At 36.3% G+C, this 18967-nt stretch overlaps 1 protein-coding gene across 3 annotated transcripts in view; it reads left to right on the forward strand.

Moving 5' to 3' along the window:
• LOC134538388 (valine--tRNA ligase) overlaps positions 1–18967 on the forward strand; it is a 49903-nt gene that overhangs the window by 23866 nt on the left and 7070 nt on the right. Inside the window, exons 13-18 of one of the 3 annotated variants that reach the window (XR_010076132.1) lie at positions 204–351; positions 1254–1750; positions 2890–3249; positions 5503–5617; positions 9074–9240; positions 11319–11591. Coding sequence is in view for 2 of the 3 variants with exons in the window: in XM_063379673.1 (XP_063235743.1) it covers positions 204–351; positions 1254–1750; positions 2890–3249; positions 5503–5617; positions 9074–9240; positions 11319–11543 (1512 nt within the window). In the remaining variant the exon portion in view is untranslated. Of the gene's footprint in view, positions 1–203; positions 352–1253; positions 1751–2889; positions 3250–5502; positions 5618–9073; positions 9241–11318; positions 18899–18967 lie in introns of those variants that run through there. The other 2 variants (XM_063379674.1, XM_063379673.1) reach the window with 2 other exon arrangements.

The raw sequence follows: 18967 nt of genomic DNA on the forward strand, positions 1-18967 counted from the left end.
GACAAATGATTATTTTTCCTCAGGAATAGAAGTAATGTTTTCCGATCAGCTTAATACATATATTGAATTCATCACATCTAACATTATGTCTATTGGGATGGTTTGAAAGCAAGGTTTGGTTACGAACCAAATACAGTTATAGCTTGTAAGTATGGTATATTGTAATCGTATGTGAAATAAGGAAACATTTTATGCTCTTCCAGGACCTACATGAACAGTTACTTGAAAGTAATTTAGACCCAAAAGAAATTGCAAAAGCGAAAGATGGCCAAAAGCAAGATTTCCCAAACGGAATACCAGAATGTGGAACCGATGCGTTAAGATTCGCACTGTGTGCTTACATAATGCAAGGTAAGGTACACGACACCATCTGTCTATGTGAAAAGTTTCCATATTTACTTGCCATGGTTGCTGACATAAAATAATTGTACGAGTCATTTTATTATTGATATTGAAATTGAGACATGAAGCGGTATAGTGGTTTTAGTGTTGATTACTTGTTCAGTGTTTGGGTTTATATATATATATGTGTGTGTGTGAGTGTGTGTGTATGTATGTATGTGTGTGTATGTATATATATATAAAGCAGTGAAGGACAAGATGGCTGCAATGAAAATTGTCTTGTGTGAAAGTCTCTGTTATTTCTCTTTTTCCGGGTTCCTTCAGAGGTTCTTCAGACACTCTGAACATATGATGACATTTTTATGTATCTCCAACACTATTGTATGTATTATATTAGTATGTTAAGTATTAAGGTAGGAAAACTTTTAAGACGTTATTCCTGTCCTGTCTAAATTTTTAAGTCCCTCAGAAACTTCTCAACAGGGTTTTAGTGTTATTTGGACTTGTATCAAATATACATATATACATATTGGAAAGTGGAGGCTTTATTGTCCACAAACCGGTCTTTCTTGGCATGGTGTCCTCATGTATGTCCTCTAAAAATAATTACTACCTGGCGATGTTTGCAAAAAAAATCAGTCTGTGTAATACCGGAATCATAGGTGTGAGTGCTAAATTTTCCTGTTTAATTTAGTGAATCGTAATCAAAGTGTAAAGAATAAAGAGGAAATAAAAATTAATTTTATTATACTCTAGAATTTATTAAGTTTATATTAATAACTGAGAGGTTTAAAACAGCCTGTATTTGCTGTTCTAGTATATGTCTTAATTAAAATAATAAATTAATTTTTTGTATTCAGTTTTTAATAGCTGAGAACTTTTTCTAATGTGAAAATTTTTATTTTCAACAGGCCGTGACATAAACTTGGACATACTGCGCGTCCAGGGCTACAGGTTCTTCTGCAACAAGCTGTGGAACGCCACCAAGTTTGCCCTCGCGTACCTGGGAAGCGACTTCGTGCCGTCGGACGGTGAAGTAAGTTGCGCGGCGGCGCGGCGCGGCGACACGGACGGTGACGGTGCGGGTGGTGGTGGTGGTAGTGACGGTGGCGGTGAGGTGGAGACGGATGTGAGGTCCATCGTCGGCATCTGCCGCACGGGGCGGGCGGGTGTGACGGACGCTATCTGCCGCGGTCTGGACGGCTACCTCGCGGATCGTAGCTACCTCGGAGGTTACGTTCCCACGCAAGCCGACAGTGCTGTGTACGCGGCCGTGAACAGAACTGTGTCCCCCTTGCGACTGCCTCATCTCAGCAGGTGGCAGAGGCACCTTAGAAGTTTGGTCGAGGGTAAAGTGTCCTTTCCCCCTTGCCCCTGGCTGAACGACGTAACTCCTGTTGCGAGAAAGGTAGGTAGAATTCTGTAGGCCATTAGTGTAAAATCCTGGTAGTTCTAGTATTTTTTAGTAGTTATTTTTAGTTTAAAAAATGTCACTTAGTTTATTTTGATTTTTTAACGGAATTTGTTTTGCATTAGGTGGTGTGCAAATACATATTTACAGGTAAGACTATTTTTGTCAAGGCAGGGGGTTTCTGTATTTTATTCCCACCAAAAGATTATTTATTTCTATTTTCATTTTGAATCTTTCTCCTGTGTTAAAATCATAAATATCTGTGTTTGAAATATTGAATCACCTGTAAATTTATTTTTGTATAGTAGTATATTTTTTGTTATGTTTTTTATGTGCTGAAAGGCATTAAATTTTGTGGGTAGTGAACATTAATAAACACAAATGATTTATTCTTGTTGTTGTTGTTGTTGTGCTTGTTGTTGTTGTTTAAGAATTAGTAGAATTACTGTAAAATGAGTGACAAATTTTATGTCTAAACTTTCAAAAGCAACCATCATTATGATGTCCTTAAACCTGGTTTTCTAACTTCCTTATCTATTCTTTACTTTATTAAATATATATTATCAGAATAAAGGTTTGCAAAATATTTTAATTTTGCCTTGTTGAGAATATCTTATATGATGTCTGAAAAAAATTGTTTAATTTGGGGACTAATGACTATTTATATTGATTATTTATTATTATATACAGTGTCGTTTTCTATTTTATTGTATTTGTAATTACATTGTACTACCCCTTATGTTGTAGTGTTGTCTCTTCCTTATGGCGGAGTTCAAATAACATAGGTACGGGACCTAAAAATTATTTACATGTGTTTTAAGTAGAATTTTGGATTACAAACTATATAGCTTTTAAACAACTTTCACATTTGCACGTGATTTACATATTAGGATAAGTTTGATAATAATATATTAGTAATTATAATTTGATAATAGATCATTTTTAAGTCTAAACATGGATTGGTGAAATATGTTAATGTTGTGTTGTAATGTTTTAAATAACAAAAATGACATCTGTACCTGTCAGAGAAAGTAACACGTAACTTAAGAAAAGTCACATAATTGAGATGTAGTGTTCATTTTTTGTTTTTGTTTTTATGGTTGTGCATGCAGTTGCAAATGTGCGTGGCGTTCCAGGTGCGTGGCAAGGAGTCCCCCATGGACGTGTGGATGCTGAGCCGGTTGGCCGCGGCGGTGGAGCAGTGCGACAGGGGCTTCAAGGCGTACGAGTTCCCGACTGCGACGACGGCGTGCTACAACGTGTGGCTGTACGAGCTGTGCGACGTGTACTTGGAGTGCCTGAAGCCCGTGCTCCAGGGCGGGGACGAGGCGAGCGTCGCCGCCGCGAAGCAGACACTCCACACGTGCCTGGACGTCGGGCTGCGCCTGCTCTCGCCCTTCATGCCGTTCATCACGGAGGAGCTGTACCAGCGGCTGCCCGGCAGCTCCGCCGCCACCCCGAGCATCTGCGTGGCACCGTACCCTCAGGTCGAGGAGGTAACCACTAACCAGGTCCCTGACTGAACTGTGTATCATCCTCATCCTCCTCATCCTCATCATCATCATCCTCATCAACATCCTCCTCATTCTCCTCATCATCCTCCTCATTCTCCTCATCATCATCCTCCTCATCATCATCACCATCATCGTCATCCTCCTCATCATCATCCTCATCCTCCTCATCATCATCCTCATCCTCCTCATCATCCTCCTCATCGTCATCCTCATCCTCCTCATTGTCCTCCTCATCGTCATCATCCTCATCATCCTCCTCATCATCATCCTCATTATCACCATCATCATCATCCTCATCCTCCTCATCATCATCCTCATCATCCTCATCCTCCTCATCATCATCCTCATCATCCTCATCCTCCTCATCATCATCCTCCTCATCCTCCTCATCCTCCTCATCATCCTCCTCATCATCATCCTCATCCTCATCATCCTCATCGTCATCCTCCTCATCGTCATCATCCTCATCATCATCCTCATCATCATCATCTTCCTCATCATCATCCTCATCATCATCATCTTCCTCATCATCATCATCCTCATCATCATCATCATCCTCATCATCATCATCATCCTCATCATCATCCTCCTCCTCATCATCATCCTCATCATCCTCCTCATCATCCTCATCCTCCTCCTCGTCATCATCATCATCATCGTCATATCACCATCATCCTCATCACCATCATCATCCTCAAATGCTTCTAGTCTACGGCCGGGTCAACAAAGTATCCTCCATCTTCCTGTGTCATGTCACTGTTCCAGTCTTCTCCTCTCTCCTGCACTCCTTTCAACATTCTGTTCTTCCCGCCTCATTCCTTGAGGCCTTCTTCCTGTGTACTTAAACTCCATCATTTTCCCAGGCAGCCTCTCTCTTCCCATTCTCTGGACGTGGCCATACCCAGTGACTCTTATTCAAGTCCTGTTCTCCTGCTCCTGCTTGCACCAACTCGTTCCTGATCCTATCTCCTTCATTCCTATTGCTCTTTTCTTCCCAGCTTCTCTCTTATATCTGCAGTCCAAGTCTCTGCTCCATAAGTGACTATGGACACGTAGTAGGTATTGTACAACACTTGTATGCATTTTAATGGCTCCTCCCTCTTTCATACCAAATCTCTTACAAACCTGTAGAGAAAAAAAATCAAGTGATGGTCATGATGAGAAACATAAATGGAGTAAGGAGATGCATTGAATTAGATGGTATTGTGTTGAAATGGGTGGAAACCTTTTAAGTATCAGGGAAGTGTATTGGTGAGAGGGGGCCCATAAACAAGAAGGAAGTAGTAAGAAGAGGACAAAAAGTGTGTATGTTGTGAGATCGCAAAGGCGGGGGAGAAAATAATTAGCGTTGTGTTCACGCAAAACAAGGGTATCAGTGCGAAGGAGGGACACCTAACAGCTTCCTTCTCTACTCATGCCCCACTCCACTCATCTGTGCTTGTGTCGTTGAGAGTCATCACTGTGCAGTGCAGGTACCTTCGCTGCTGTGTGAGAAGCTAAGACGTGTGTGCACACACACATGAAGCCTAGTGGCACACAAATTGATTATACATATATTTTTTACCGTGTTTATGCTTGTGAAAGTTTAGTGAAGAATTATTTTGACCTGTAACATATTAGCTCTCGGTATACTGCATTTGGTAGGATTAATTTTGTTAATTTAATTGAAGTCATATTAACAGAAGTGTGGAACTACCACGGTGCTGCCATCTGTGGTAGATGGTGCATACCAAAGTTCACAAAGCCAAAGGGAAACTTTATTAAATATTGAATGAATTTTAACAATATGGGCAGTATTTTAATAAAATTTACTGTAGAAAATAGGGTCAAAAGCTGGGGTTTATTATTTGTTTTAGTCTTTTTTGCTTTATGGGAGCCATTCCATTGTATAGTTTAAAATTTTAGTTTGCAAATCGCATAATTCAAAAGTCGACGTAGCTGCTCCGGCAACGAATTCTTGTGCCGGATGCAGAAACTACATGTGATATGCATAAAGAAATGTGGTTGAAAACACAATTTGTGTATATATTAATCACTCTAGCATATTTTTTAAGAATTCTATGTAAAATTTTGTGTTCGATATTTGTATTATAAGTGTATTTGCAATGTGAGAACACATGAATTTGCTCTATACCGAGGTTAGATGTTACACATCTGGTAAATACTGAAAGACTTGTTCACCTGTTTTTTTTTTATATATATACCCATGAAACATTTCTGTTTTTGCATGCCCAGTGCCCTTGGAGAAATTTGGTTGTGGAGTCTGAAGTGGAGTTCATCCTCAAGATTGTTCACATGTTGAGATCTGTTCGTAGCGACTACAATCTGCTCAACAAAACCCGAACCGAAGGTAAAGTTACTAATACTTACTTGGTAATATTTTATGATTTTGAGTTTTTGGTTCAGTTAGACTAGTGTGTACATGTACTGTTAGACTCTTGATGCGTCACGCATGCCGCTAACGAAATACATTCATTCCTTCATGCCCCACCTCCATCTTCACGGCCGCAGTGCCGTTTACCCATTTCAATTAGCGCCCTGGTGCTTGCACCATTTCAAAACACATCTGGCTAAGTGCTGCTGCGTGATCTTATGCCGCCTACTGAACATGTCCCGCCAATCAGTGTCGCGCTCATTGCCCCTCCTCCCGTCCATTAAATGAGGACTTCGCAGCTGTGATTGCCAGCCACTATCTAACCGCCGACTCGCTTTGTCACGTTTAAACTCAACGCCTCGGTTCATTTTAACCCTCTACACCTTGGATGGAACTGTCTGCTATTCAAAATTGCGACCTTCAGTTCCAAGAGCCTGCCCGCTGCCACTGCTATCAGCCACAAATTCTAATGTCCGTCTACGTGCACCTTATCCTAAAGTCAAAGAAAATTTGATTTCCTTAAAATCACATTAAGTCCTATTATTAGAGTCAAGATTTTGTGGTGTTATTTTAAGACAAATTTCGGTGTAAAGAAATAAAGATTTCGGTGTTATATGGTTTTATTTTTTTGCTCAAAATACCCACGGCAAAATTTTCTTGCTTTTCTGTACGACATGAAAATTTATTAAAACAAATATTAATAAACACTAAAACCTCATGATCTAATTACAATTAAGTTCATTTGCAAATTCATAGATAATTAAGTTCATTTGCAAATTCATAAATTCAAACTTTTAAATAACTACTAAAAATTTCACGACTTAATTACAATCACATACACTACAAAATTACACAATTAAGCACTTCCAAAGTTACTATTAAGACGGTTTTATTGAAATGATATCATAGTTAAATTTTCCGCATTTTCTGGAGTGAGACGTTGTCTTCTGTCACTAACTACCAGTGAGTACCTGGAAAATGAACGTTCTGCATCAACATTTGATGTTGGGAACAAGATTGCCCTTAAACTGGCTTGAGCAAATTCACTGTAGTCCCCTTTAAGGGAGCCAAGTACCTTTGCAACATCAATTTGGCTTGTTTCTGGCAATGAAAGTTCATCCTCAATTATTTTTTTGAAAGCAACATAGCCATGCATGAATGTATCAATGGGAAGATGGGAAACAGAAGGCAAGTTATGCAGAGACTTCTGTAGGTTTGCATCTTCTATGCTAACCCTACTCACATTTCTTGGGTTGACCCGCAAATTAATGGCATTAAAGACTCTTAGACAAGGATGTCGTTTAACAGATGAGTTTTGCTTCAAACGCTTATGTTTCTCACTCGCGACATGTTTCACAAGCGTATCGCGTCTCTCGTAGTCTAGCCTGCAGTTACAGAATTTGCCCATTAAAATTTTATCACTGAAATAAAATCCTTCGCTGGAAAATTCTTTCGATCGGTCACTGGCAGAAACCTTCGTTTTAGGCATTATCAAAAATTTTTAATCACATAGTAAGAATTTAACCTCTTAGTACGCAAAAACTTGCCGTGCTGGAAAGATCAAAACAATGGAGAATAGATGCGAATACAAACGCATACCGAATACCAACATACGTACGTGAAAATTAATACCGACATAAACATGTACTATTTATTATTTACAATCGTTACGTTAAGCAGGGTTAATTTTATTTTCATACCCTACGTACTTTATTTTAAATAAACAGTAAAAGCAATGCGCTTTAGTGTTTAATATTTTAATGATTAAAAACGTAATCTTAGAAAAACATATTTTCGACGTTTGTTATTTTTGTATTTACAGAAAGTGAACGGCGGCCATTGTATCATAGTTATCAACATCTTAAATTATTATGGTACACAAGATTACTGTTTAAAGAAAATATTACGTTAATTCCGAGACTTCATTTCAATATCTATAATGAATCACCATCGCATATAATATATATGGCTGCTAGTTACTGTCAGAAATATTTGATTGTGCTGAAGATAGTGAATTGCCCTTACAGAATAAAAAAAAAACGTAAATAATTAGGATAGACGAAATTTCGTGACATATCGCGGATTTCGCACAATTTCGTTTTATTTTGTGTTTTCAAGCGGTTTTCGGTGTTATTTCGTTTTATCGCGCATTACCATATAACCGTGCCTCTACCTATTATTATGAAATAATCATAAGACAATAGAATAAAATATCTCCAGTGAAATAGTATTCTGTATATGCCTCTGCTACGAAAACTGTATATGTACGACACCAAACCTAACCAGGATGTCTACCGATCACAGAACTGAAGGAGTGGTCATGAATGTTACAGAAAAGTCCGTAAACGCTGGAAGTTTATAAACTTTAGTTTACACTAATTTTTTTCCTAACTTGTATTTTGTTTTCTGCCATCTTACTTCAGTTTATAGTCTCGCATTAAATCGGCACTTGCATGCAAATGGTAGATGTATTTAATATTATGTTTAATTTTTGTTCGTATACATAAAAATTTATCCTGTAACTAAAATAAATAAGAGGAAAGATCCTGAAAAAGTCCTGAAATTGGTTCATCAGGCATTTGTAGACATTCTGGTAATGTACCAGCTTCAAATGTTAATTGGAGATCACGTTCAGGTTTCAAGTAAAGAATGCAGTTTATTCTAAGAAATGAAACCGGACTCTGCATTCCAGCTAACCTGAATGTTTTGGAATCGACTTCTGTCAGTCCTGTCAACAGCAGCCCGAAATTAATGTTTAACTTTTTCAAACTTATCCTTTCTTATACCTTTGCCGACTAATATTATTACACACACGTCATTTATGGGGACATGATTATATGGTGAATTGCGATAAAATCTAAATAACACTGAAAAGCATATCAATTCACCGTATAACATTGAAATTTAAGTTAATATACCACAAAGCACCAAAATGCAATTAAAATTAATAAACTTATCAGTTTTTTCAATTAAAGTAATTTATTTCTCATTAAATTTGTACCCCATTTTATGAAAAAAATAAATTGAAAAACTTGTAGGTACTTCGTTTTAATCTTGCAACTGTTACTAATTACTCATGTAATGTTAGTACATTTTTCAAACACAAAAATACTCAACAGATATATTTTGTGTGTTCCGAATAGTTAAAAATGCTTATTACAAATCATTATCTTGTAAAAGTGCATCATGTAGTGGTCAATCAAACTGTTTTGAAGAAACTAGTATCATGGAACATTTAAGTGTATTTGTTTAGTAATATGCAATTTTTTTTAATAGATTTCATGAAAAAATAAAACCATAAAATCTTTTGTCTCATCATATAGTGCTTTGAATAAAAGAAAACACTTAAAATTAAAAATTTGAAATAGTTAATGTAGCTGGAACGTAAAACATCAATTGAAAAACTCTTGTGCATCTCTGTGTTGATCCCAGCGTACGCCGTGTGCTCGGACGAAGGCACCACGGAGCTCGTGAGCAGGTACTCGTCCGTCGTGGTGACGCTGGCGTGCTGCAGCAAGCTGGACGCCAGGTCCGCGCCGCCGCCGGGTTGCATCATCGTTACCGTCTCCGACAAGTGCGAGGTCCACCTCCTGCTCAAGGTGACTGCCCGTTGCCGTGCTTTACACGCCCCTCACGTGATCCTCGCTTCCATTTTTTCAGAATTTTCCCCAGTTTAATAAATGCATTCTTCAACAAAACGAAAATCCTATATATAGTAACGCTGATCACTGATCACTGACTATAAAGCCAAAGAGACATGTCTACCGTGGATATCATGGCGCACAAATATTAGCCCACTCCATAGAGATGTGTATAAAATAGAAAATGGAAGTGTAACAGTAGAGTAACACTTGAAATACAGCTACATAAGTCGAAAACTCCTTAGTTATTAAAATAAAGTGTTTGTTGTATGCTAACTATGCTTATAATTACTAAAAAGGCTTATACCTCATAAAGTTTACCTCTAAATGAAAAACAGTGGAAAAATTTTCCCGTTTTGGAAACCTAAGTTTGTGTTACTGACTGGGAATCTTTTGATGATATTTTGAGTTTTGTACTTGTGTCCTATCGAAAATCTTTGTTTTTACAGTGAACTCTCGATATCTCTGACTTCGATATCCCGGACATCGGATAACTCGGACATCTGCAAAAGTGGGGTGCGCGTCATACGTGGGTATTTGCTGGCGCGAGGTGCGAGACTTGGCAACATTGCGTGGTGGGCGGATTGGGAGACGTGGCAACGGTGCGCGGCACGCCAAGGTGGCTATTGTTATTGGTCACGAGCCCGTCACGCCGGCGGTAACAATGGCAGTTATTGATGCACTTGTGAACTAATGGGTAGTTGGAAAAAATAAATCGACAATAGCAGTATCGTTTTTATTTATGTTCAGTTAATTCTTTGCACATTATAATGGCGCCTAAACTAAAATGTGTAACTTTAAGTATCGCGCAAAAGTTAAAATTGATTGAAAGGCTAGAGTCTTGCGCGTCTGTCGATAGTTTGTGCATAGAATTTGGGATTGCTAAACAAACTTTCAGTTATAAATTTACATTACATACGCTCATAAAAACTTTTATCAGTAAATTTTTTTTTATTATTATCTCCCACGTTTACCGTCCGCCCCCTCCATTCCGTAAGAGACGTTGAGAAACAGCTGACCTCGCCTCTCTCCGTCTCTCTCTCTCTCTCTCTCTCTCTCTCTCTCTCTCTCTCTCATCTCCTCCCCTAGACCATTCCGTAAACAACATGAGTCTCCGCAGCAGGCAAACAGTGGATTCATTATTCAGCATATAGCACAGGCTTATCTTATCACCACGTACCTTACATTTTTTGTATTTAAGATGCACAATGTAATACAGCCAACCGTAGCCCTGATGTAACTTGCTGTGTTGTCACTTCCCGCAAAAACCATTGGAATTTTTGTCTTTTATGTATAAATGTTTTTATGCCCAAATGTTTTTTTTGGCAGATTTTCTGTTTTGTAGTTACGTCCTTTTGAATTTTTGTATTATATTCTTCTTTTGTGGTCATTTAATTCTTGCTACTAAAATTATCGGTGAATCTATAAATAGCAAAACTGCACTTATATGTTTTCTTTTTCATTAAGAGAAATTGAATTTTTAATAAAAACTTTGTATACATAAATTGTTTTTTATGTCATTTTAAAACATGTGGCGTAGGCACCTTACAGCCTCCTAGTTAAACCATAGTTACAAAACTTAAGGTAAAATGAATGAAAACTGAAATCCTTCTTTAAGAGTCAACTCTAGATAATAACAGTTTTCAGAATAACTGTGAATAACAATTTTTATATAAAACATATTATAATTAGTATAAATTAAATAATTTGTCATTAATGTAGAATATTTGCTAGGCTTACTTTGTAAATTGATGAAACACTGATAGAAAATAATAATTACACAAAATTACAAAATAAATAGCTTAATTATTGATAACTTATTCAGGTAAAAAAAATTTAATAGTTCGAAATTTTGCCAAAACTGAAAATAACCTTAAAAATGATTCCACGTGTAAGGTTGCATATGTTTAAGCTCATTTTGAAGTTGTTTTGAGTTGTGAGTCACGTAATATGCGAAAAAACACGGTAGATGTTAAATGCAGTTGTTTGGAAGGGCTTTTGTTACTGGAGGTGGTTGTGCTCTCGTGTCTGCGCAGGGCTTGGTGGACCCCGAGAAGGAGCTGGCGAAGGCGGGCAAGAAGCAGGAGCAGCTGCGGCAGCAGGTGTCGAAGCTGAGGGCGGCGGCGGCGGCCCCGGACTACGCGACCAAGGTCCCGGCCGAGGTCCGGGACGCCAACGCCGAGAAGCTGGCCTCGTCGGAGGGAGAGCTGGTCCGCCTGGAGGCGGCCGTCTTGGCGCTCAGGGACATGCAGCTGGCCTGAGGCGCCCGTCTGACCTGTCGGACGCAAGCAATAAGTTATTTCGAAAATGCAAGTTCCTTATCACTATCTCTATTAAGGCGAAAGATGCACACGTCTGTTCTTTCAAGCTACGGATGATTTGTGTTGAGGACTGAGCTAATTGCTGATGACTCATCTTCCCTTTTTTCTCAGCCAATTAGTGCTTCAAAAATAAGATATATATTTATAATATATCAGGGGATAGCCGGGTGGTTGAATCTTCAAACTCTGTTAAACCATCTGCAATTTGGTATTTGAAATATTTGATTTTCGAGAGAAAAAATTCGATGAAAGATATTTTAATTCTATTTTTTGCTTTTCTTTGTTCCTATCCTATTACCATTTTCCAAGATAGGTACCTAAAGTACTTTCAGTATGCAATTATGTAATTTAAATTATGATAGTTATTGATTTGGGAAACTTATATTCTTAAACATATGTTTAAAAGTTTTGATGTTTTAACACTTAAGTTAATTTTTTTTTAATTTTTTCATTCCTCTACATTATTTTATTTTTGGTCATGAGACCTATATTATTTATATTTGAGAGGAATATTCAAGAACATTGGGATTTGAACGATCATTATTTTTATTTATTTTTTCTTAATGGGCTCTGCTCTTTGAATTGCCTTATGTTTATTTGTTTATTTTATCGCAACATTTTCTACACACATGATGTAAATTATAAATAAATGAAAGGATATCAGATAAATATTCTCACACAGCATTTTCATAGAACCTTTTAACTAGCAGCATAATTATTTCGTTATTTAAATGGTTTCTAAACTTTATTTTTTTCAAAGAAACATATTTGATTATTACTGTACTGTACACAGCATCGCTTAGGCACTTCTCATATTACATGTAAAAAAAATTATGCTCATTTATCAGTATGATACATGACAGAGACAGACACATCAACATATGATTCTTGAGAAAATAAAGCCACTCTTTTTTAGAGTTTTTTAACATCTTATGTTTCAATATCTGCCCTAATATTATGTATTTGTGGCATAATTTGTCATGAATGTAATAGGTATTAATTTTGTCTCAAACATTATGGTTTCGGAAAGATTTACATAATCAGTGTCCAGATACAATTGTAAAATATTGTAATTTACCCATGATGAATTTGAAGTTAAACTTGTCAAGCTTTGCTAATACATAGAAATGTATAATTTATTGTTTTTCATAAAAGTATTACTGCCAAGGTCAGATTTCAACATCATTGTAAACAGCCGTACATGGCAACATTACTGGAAAGATAAACAAGGTCATAAAAAGTTTATGTCTGGATTAAGGTTAGTGTGCTGTTACATGACTATCCCGTGCACAGAAAGTGTATTGTTTTTATTATAAACTAGCTGTACCCTGCCACGCTTTTCTGTGGCTTCTTAGCTGAATGTAAAAGAACATAATCCGTTTAGTAAACTCCGTTGAAATCCATGAAAACAAAACAATCAAGAGAAAACGCTTGTCTTTTGTTTTTATTAGCGGGATAAATGTTCATAAAAGTAAAACAGCAATAAAAAAATGAAGGAACGTTAGAATTCAAAAAATAAATAGCCATAAACCATCTAGGAAAAATTTCGCATCGAATAGTGGTAGTTTCATGTCGATACGATCAGTGGTTTAGGCGTGATTGAGCCTCAAACGAAGACCATTTTCATTTTATATATATACTAGCTGTACCCTGCCACGCTTCGCTGTGGCTTCTTAGCTGAATGTAAAAGAACATAATCCGTTTAGTAAACTCAGTTGAAATCCATGAAAACAAAAGAATCAAGAGAAAACGCTTGTCTTTTGTTTTTATTAGCGGGATAAATATTCATAAAAGTAAAACAGCAATAAAAAAATGAAGGAACGTTAGAATTCAAAAAATAAATAGCCATAAACCATCTAGGAAAAATTTCGCATCGAATGGTGGTAGTTTCATGTCGATACGATCAGTGGTTTAGGCGTGATTGAGCCTCAAACGAAGACGATTTTCATTATATATATATAGATATATATAGATTACATTTTTAAATTATTTATTATTATTTTACATTTTCATGTCTATGCTACATTGTTGTCTATTGGACGTATCTTAAAGTGCTACAATCTATGGCATAGCCCAAGTGACTTTGAGGCCTCAATTAGCAAGACCCCTCTAGGGAACAAATGACTTTCATGGCAAATTGAACTTTTTGTACGTAATTTGCACAAAAGAACTTTCATTGTTGAAAATTCACGTTTTAAATTTGAGACATTTTAGTGTTTTCAGATGTGTTGTTGAATGTCTGTATTTTGTTTTGATGGGTTAATTAAGTCAACGATCTTTGTGTCTCGGCCAATGAGAGGCCATGTTGCTTAAGTTAAGCGTCGTTAATTAAGTTAAGAAAAACGTTTTTGGAATGACTACTGCGTTGGCTAGACAGCCTGGGTTTCAATCCCCTTAAAAATCTGATAATTCTACGAGCTAAACAGATCATCCAGTTGTAGGGATGTTTTTAATCGCCGTATAAACATAATTATATGTAATTTATATAGGGCACATCCTATATGATGTGTAATTAGGTGTGAAATTAACGTGAGTAAAGTTGACTCGTAATGCTATTTTGAACGGACCGTATTTCTGCATAAACGTATTTGATTCTGCCAACACTTATATAAATTTTGATTTTTGTGTCGAAAGATAAACAATTTTTAAGCCAATTACTATTCTGATTTACATGTTCTTAGTTCTAACCCAGAGGTGAAATGAGACGGAGTTCTCATGAAATTCTACCATACCTACACACTGGATTCAGCCGAGGTACACTAATTTAACTAAAGTGACAACGATAATAAACTATATTTTAACACATTAACTTTGATCTAGAGTGAGAGCAACAGACACAATAATTTGGATTTATGAACTTTTGTTGTATTTTATCATGTGTGCAACATATCTCCTGTTTATTTAAAAACATAAGAGTATACCACTGGTTAAACCAATAATTATCTATATAATTGTCTGATTAAAGATTATTTGTTTGATTTTATTTTATTCTATTATTACTTCACAGTGTATGTGTTTTTGTTTAATAACCCTAAACTACATGTTCTCACTCTCATACCAATCCTAGATCTGAAGTGTTATATTATTTTATTTTTTTCTCTTATGTATTACATTACACTTATCCTATCCTGATAATGAGGTTAAGTTATACATAAGAGTGGCACCCAGAAACAATTCAAAATAATCAGAGTCTACACTCGGCAGAGTGGCCATATTAAAGAATAAATACTCAGAGTGTTCACCAACGTGGCTTATTATTATTTATACTATAATAAAACAGTAGTTTTTTTCTGTCTGTCTGTCTGTTTGTACGCAGTGTTCTACAAAACTACTATACGAATTTTAATGGGGTTTTCAAGTTAACTTGAGCGTAGCAGAGAAAGAAATATAAGCTTTATTTCATTAAAATCGGCTCAAGGAAAGAAAAGAAATCTTAATTTTATGACATACAATATAGGTAATCATTATAAGAAGCCATTAAGTTTTGCTATTGTAAGGAACTAAGTAGAGAGTAAGAAAAAATAAAGATCCAGACAGTTTGTAGTGTCGCCATATTTGTTTCAATTTTCAATACCCTTTTTTAGAGGTGGGACGATACCACACTTTCGATACTTGATTCTGTATTGTTTTTTCAGTTCGATACTTCGATACTTTCTATACTCCAGGGAAAAAATATTTTCCCATTAAGTAACATTTATTACAAATAACATAAATTAGTTTTAAACTATATAAATTCCCTCTTTATTACAAAAATACAAATGAGAACTTTGAGAAGCAAATAAGAAATGTAGTAGTAATTTAATGAAACTACTTTAAATTTATAGTAGATTTAACAGCCAAGCACTAGTTGTAACACACTCTCTTCAGTATAGTCGGTGCTAATAAAATAACGGAGAAGTAATATAACAGGACAATGGTGCCGTTACAGTTCAGGACACAAAAGCAAACAATGTTTATTTTTTGAATAATTGATAAAATAGCACCGTAACGTAAGACAACAATATGATAGTGTTACGATTTGAAAGGCACGTTAATTCCGAGGTTAAACTCACGATATCGTTCACACAACAATCCGGATATTTGTCTGAAAATGTTTTAAAAACATTCAACACAATAGTTTTCTGTGCACATTTCAAAGGCTTTCCCGTTCTGTGTTTTACAAAACTCGGTCCGGCGTCAGCCATAACAAACCGTGCGCGCGCGAATCCGAAATACAACTGTTGCGCCGGGCATCAACTGTACACTGTACACATGGCGTCTGCTAACATAATTGTAAGTAAATACTTGCTGACACATTAAACTGTATTTGATATCAATGGTGAAATGCTATAATGCTATATAACAACAATTGTTATAAAAAAAGGCAGTGTAAAAATACTTACAAATGGTAAGTAACCAAGGGACTATTTCTTGCACACGAATAATGTGCGCGGTGGCCGGCAGCCAATAAAAATGTTCATTTACAAGAGGCTTTGTTTATTCCAAAACTCAGGTAAGAGTGAACGAAGAATAGGCGCGTTATTGTTATTATTGCGACGGATTGCAGGTGGAGTCAGTTAATGTGAATTTTAAGTGCTCGATATTTCTACTAATTTTTTTTTTTTCAAATTTCCTGTGAATTCAATGTCAGAAGTGTTACGTACGAAAAACGTAACTTATTGAACACGAAACAAAAACAACTTTACCTTACTTTACCGTTTGTTTACTATTGGAAAGTTGCAGTTACAACTTATATAATTATAATTTATTCTGATGTAAGCCTATTGGTTATCATACTTACGGCTAATAAGCTGTTCTAGTAGTTGTATTTTGTACGATGGCGACTCAATACTCAATTCAATACAAATGAACAAGCATTCCGGTATCGAAAGAATGTATCGAATTTACAGTTTCGATACTCAATACTTTGCGATACCGTCAGGTATCGAGGTATCGAAGTATCGAAAATCCCATCACTACCCTTTTTGTATATTACAATTTAAATTGCAGAAAAAAATCATGTTTCATAGACACATAAATAGTGAGTGTGTGTGTCATTTCTCTATGTTCACGAGGTCTCGCCGCGTCAATTTTCTCCTTGGGGCGAATCCGTCCGCTTAATTAAATTAAATAAACAGCTTTTATCGTTGAATGATTTATTTCATAAAAAACTGCTCTCATAAAGACACTAATGAATCACCATGTTCGATAACAAGAAATTGTGATATGGCAAAAGTGTTACAAGACTGCTCTCTAATCGTTTGGGATGAATGCACAATGGCGAATAAAAAAGCAGTTGAAGCTGTGGACATGACACAGGTGCCCTCCCTGAGCAACACGGTCAGGTGACGCTTCCAGAAATACTTGGCAGAGTCGTATCTTCGGAAGACGAACTCATACGTTCGGTATTCGGGGATCTGTCAAACATACATCATCAGGAACATACGTGGTTATGTGAACGTGCCATACTCACTCCAAGAAATGACCAAGCTGCTGCAATCAATGAAAAAATTTTAAACGAATTGAATGGGGCTGAAGTGGTTTACACATCGTTTAACAGCGTCCTTAATCAGGACGACGCCACTAATTATCCAGTTGAGTTTTTGAGCTCTCTCACTGCAAGTGGTCTTCCTGTTCACAAAATTGTTCTCAAAGTCGGTGTTCCAATAATGCCTCTGAGGAACCTTACTCCCCCAAAATTGTGCAATGGAACCCGACTTAAAGTAACTGCTCTACAACGAAATATAATCGAAGCTGAGATTCTCACTGGATGTGGCTCAGGTGAAACTGTTTTCATACCACGCATACCAATCATTCCGAATAACTTCCCGTTCGGGTTCAAGCGCACACAGTTTCCAATAGCAGTTTGTTTCGCGATGACAATAAATAAGTCTCAGGGTCAGAGCCTTAAGGCAGCTGGTGTCGACTTAAGGTCTGATTGTTTTTTCCACGGCCAGATGTATGTGGCTTGCTCGTGGGTCAGTAATGCAGACAATCTTTACATTCTAGCTCTAGACGGGAAAACAGTAAATGTGGTTTACAAAGAAATTTTATGAAGTGTCTTCCCGACATTACATTTGAAAGTAGAAACATATTTACCCAAAATTTAGGTAGTAACATATTTTTATTGCAAAGACTGAAATAGAGGTGAGAAAAATTATCACATGTGAACATAAGAAAACTACTACAACTGTACCAACTGTTATGTTATAATGTTTAAATTTCTAAATGGTGCAAGATAATACAAAATTCCATGCGGAAAAAGTCGTGGGCAGCAGCTACGTATAGTTATAGGTATAGGGCTATGCATGCTGATTTTTCATATACTGCATGGATGCGAACATGTAAGAATAATCTATCTATCTTACTAGAGTAAAACAGTAGTTATTTTTCTGTCTGTCTGTTAGTACGCGGTGTTCTACAAAACTACTATACTAATTTTAATGGGGTCTTGCGTATAACAGTCATTACTTAATTATTTGCCTTCAATGCAGTTATTTTATTTCACGTCCAGTGAAGCGGGCGGGTTCGGCTAGTCTACAGTAAAACCATTTATACATTCTAGTAAGAGTAATATTAAGAGTAGTAGTAACTATTCAGAGAACTATTATTGCACTCACACACACTACCTTATCATTAGTGTATTGTGTTTTTGGGTTCCTAAACCATATTTTATGACTTATTGTTGTTAAAACACCAAACTATTGATTTTTCTAATCATTAAGTATTGTGGAATGATATCCAGGTTGATGGTTTATGTTACGTTCTCTAATTTAGTTGGTGCCCATTGACAGAACGTTACGTCAGTTCTTTGGTTACCTTGTCAAATTGTTTTTCTGAATGTCATTGAAAAAGTTATCAGTACGTATTACATTTTTATACTATTGTAATTTTAACTGTAAACTTTTAGCCAATTTTCTGTGTGCAAAAGCTTGAACATTTTGTCCAAATCAAGGGAGTGAAGGATTTAAAAATCCCTGAGATAGATCAATGACTGAAATTTTCCTAGTTCTGTTTGAACAAGTATCACGGGTATACGAGCTTGTAACTGTAAAATACATAATAATTCTAAATACTGATCATTAATCCTATCCATTGCAGCAGATGTAATTAGAATGTATGCAAATGTAGGCATCTTCATGTTTAAACTATTTTTTTTATACTGGACCAATACTTGTTCAAAACTTGATATCATCAGTTGCTTTCTCCAAAATGTTTGGTATCTTTAATTCTGTAGTAAATAAATTTTAAAAAATTGTATATTTATATTTCTAGCATATCACTCCCATTATTTCAATAAACATTGTGCAAATTAACTGGAATTTTTTTCATGTACCTCACAAGTAGGTATAATTTTTAACTTTTTAATGCTAGGGAATGGTGCA

Source organism: Bacillus rossius, chromosome 13 (assembly GCF_032445375.1).
Source record: "Bacillus rossius redtenbacheri isolate Brsri chromosome 13, Brsri_v3, whole genome shotgun sequence".
Lineage (NCBI taxonomy): Eukaryota > Metazoa > Arthropoda > Insecta > Phasmatodea > Bacillidae > Bacillus > Bacillus rossius.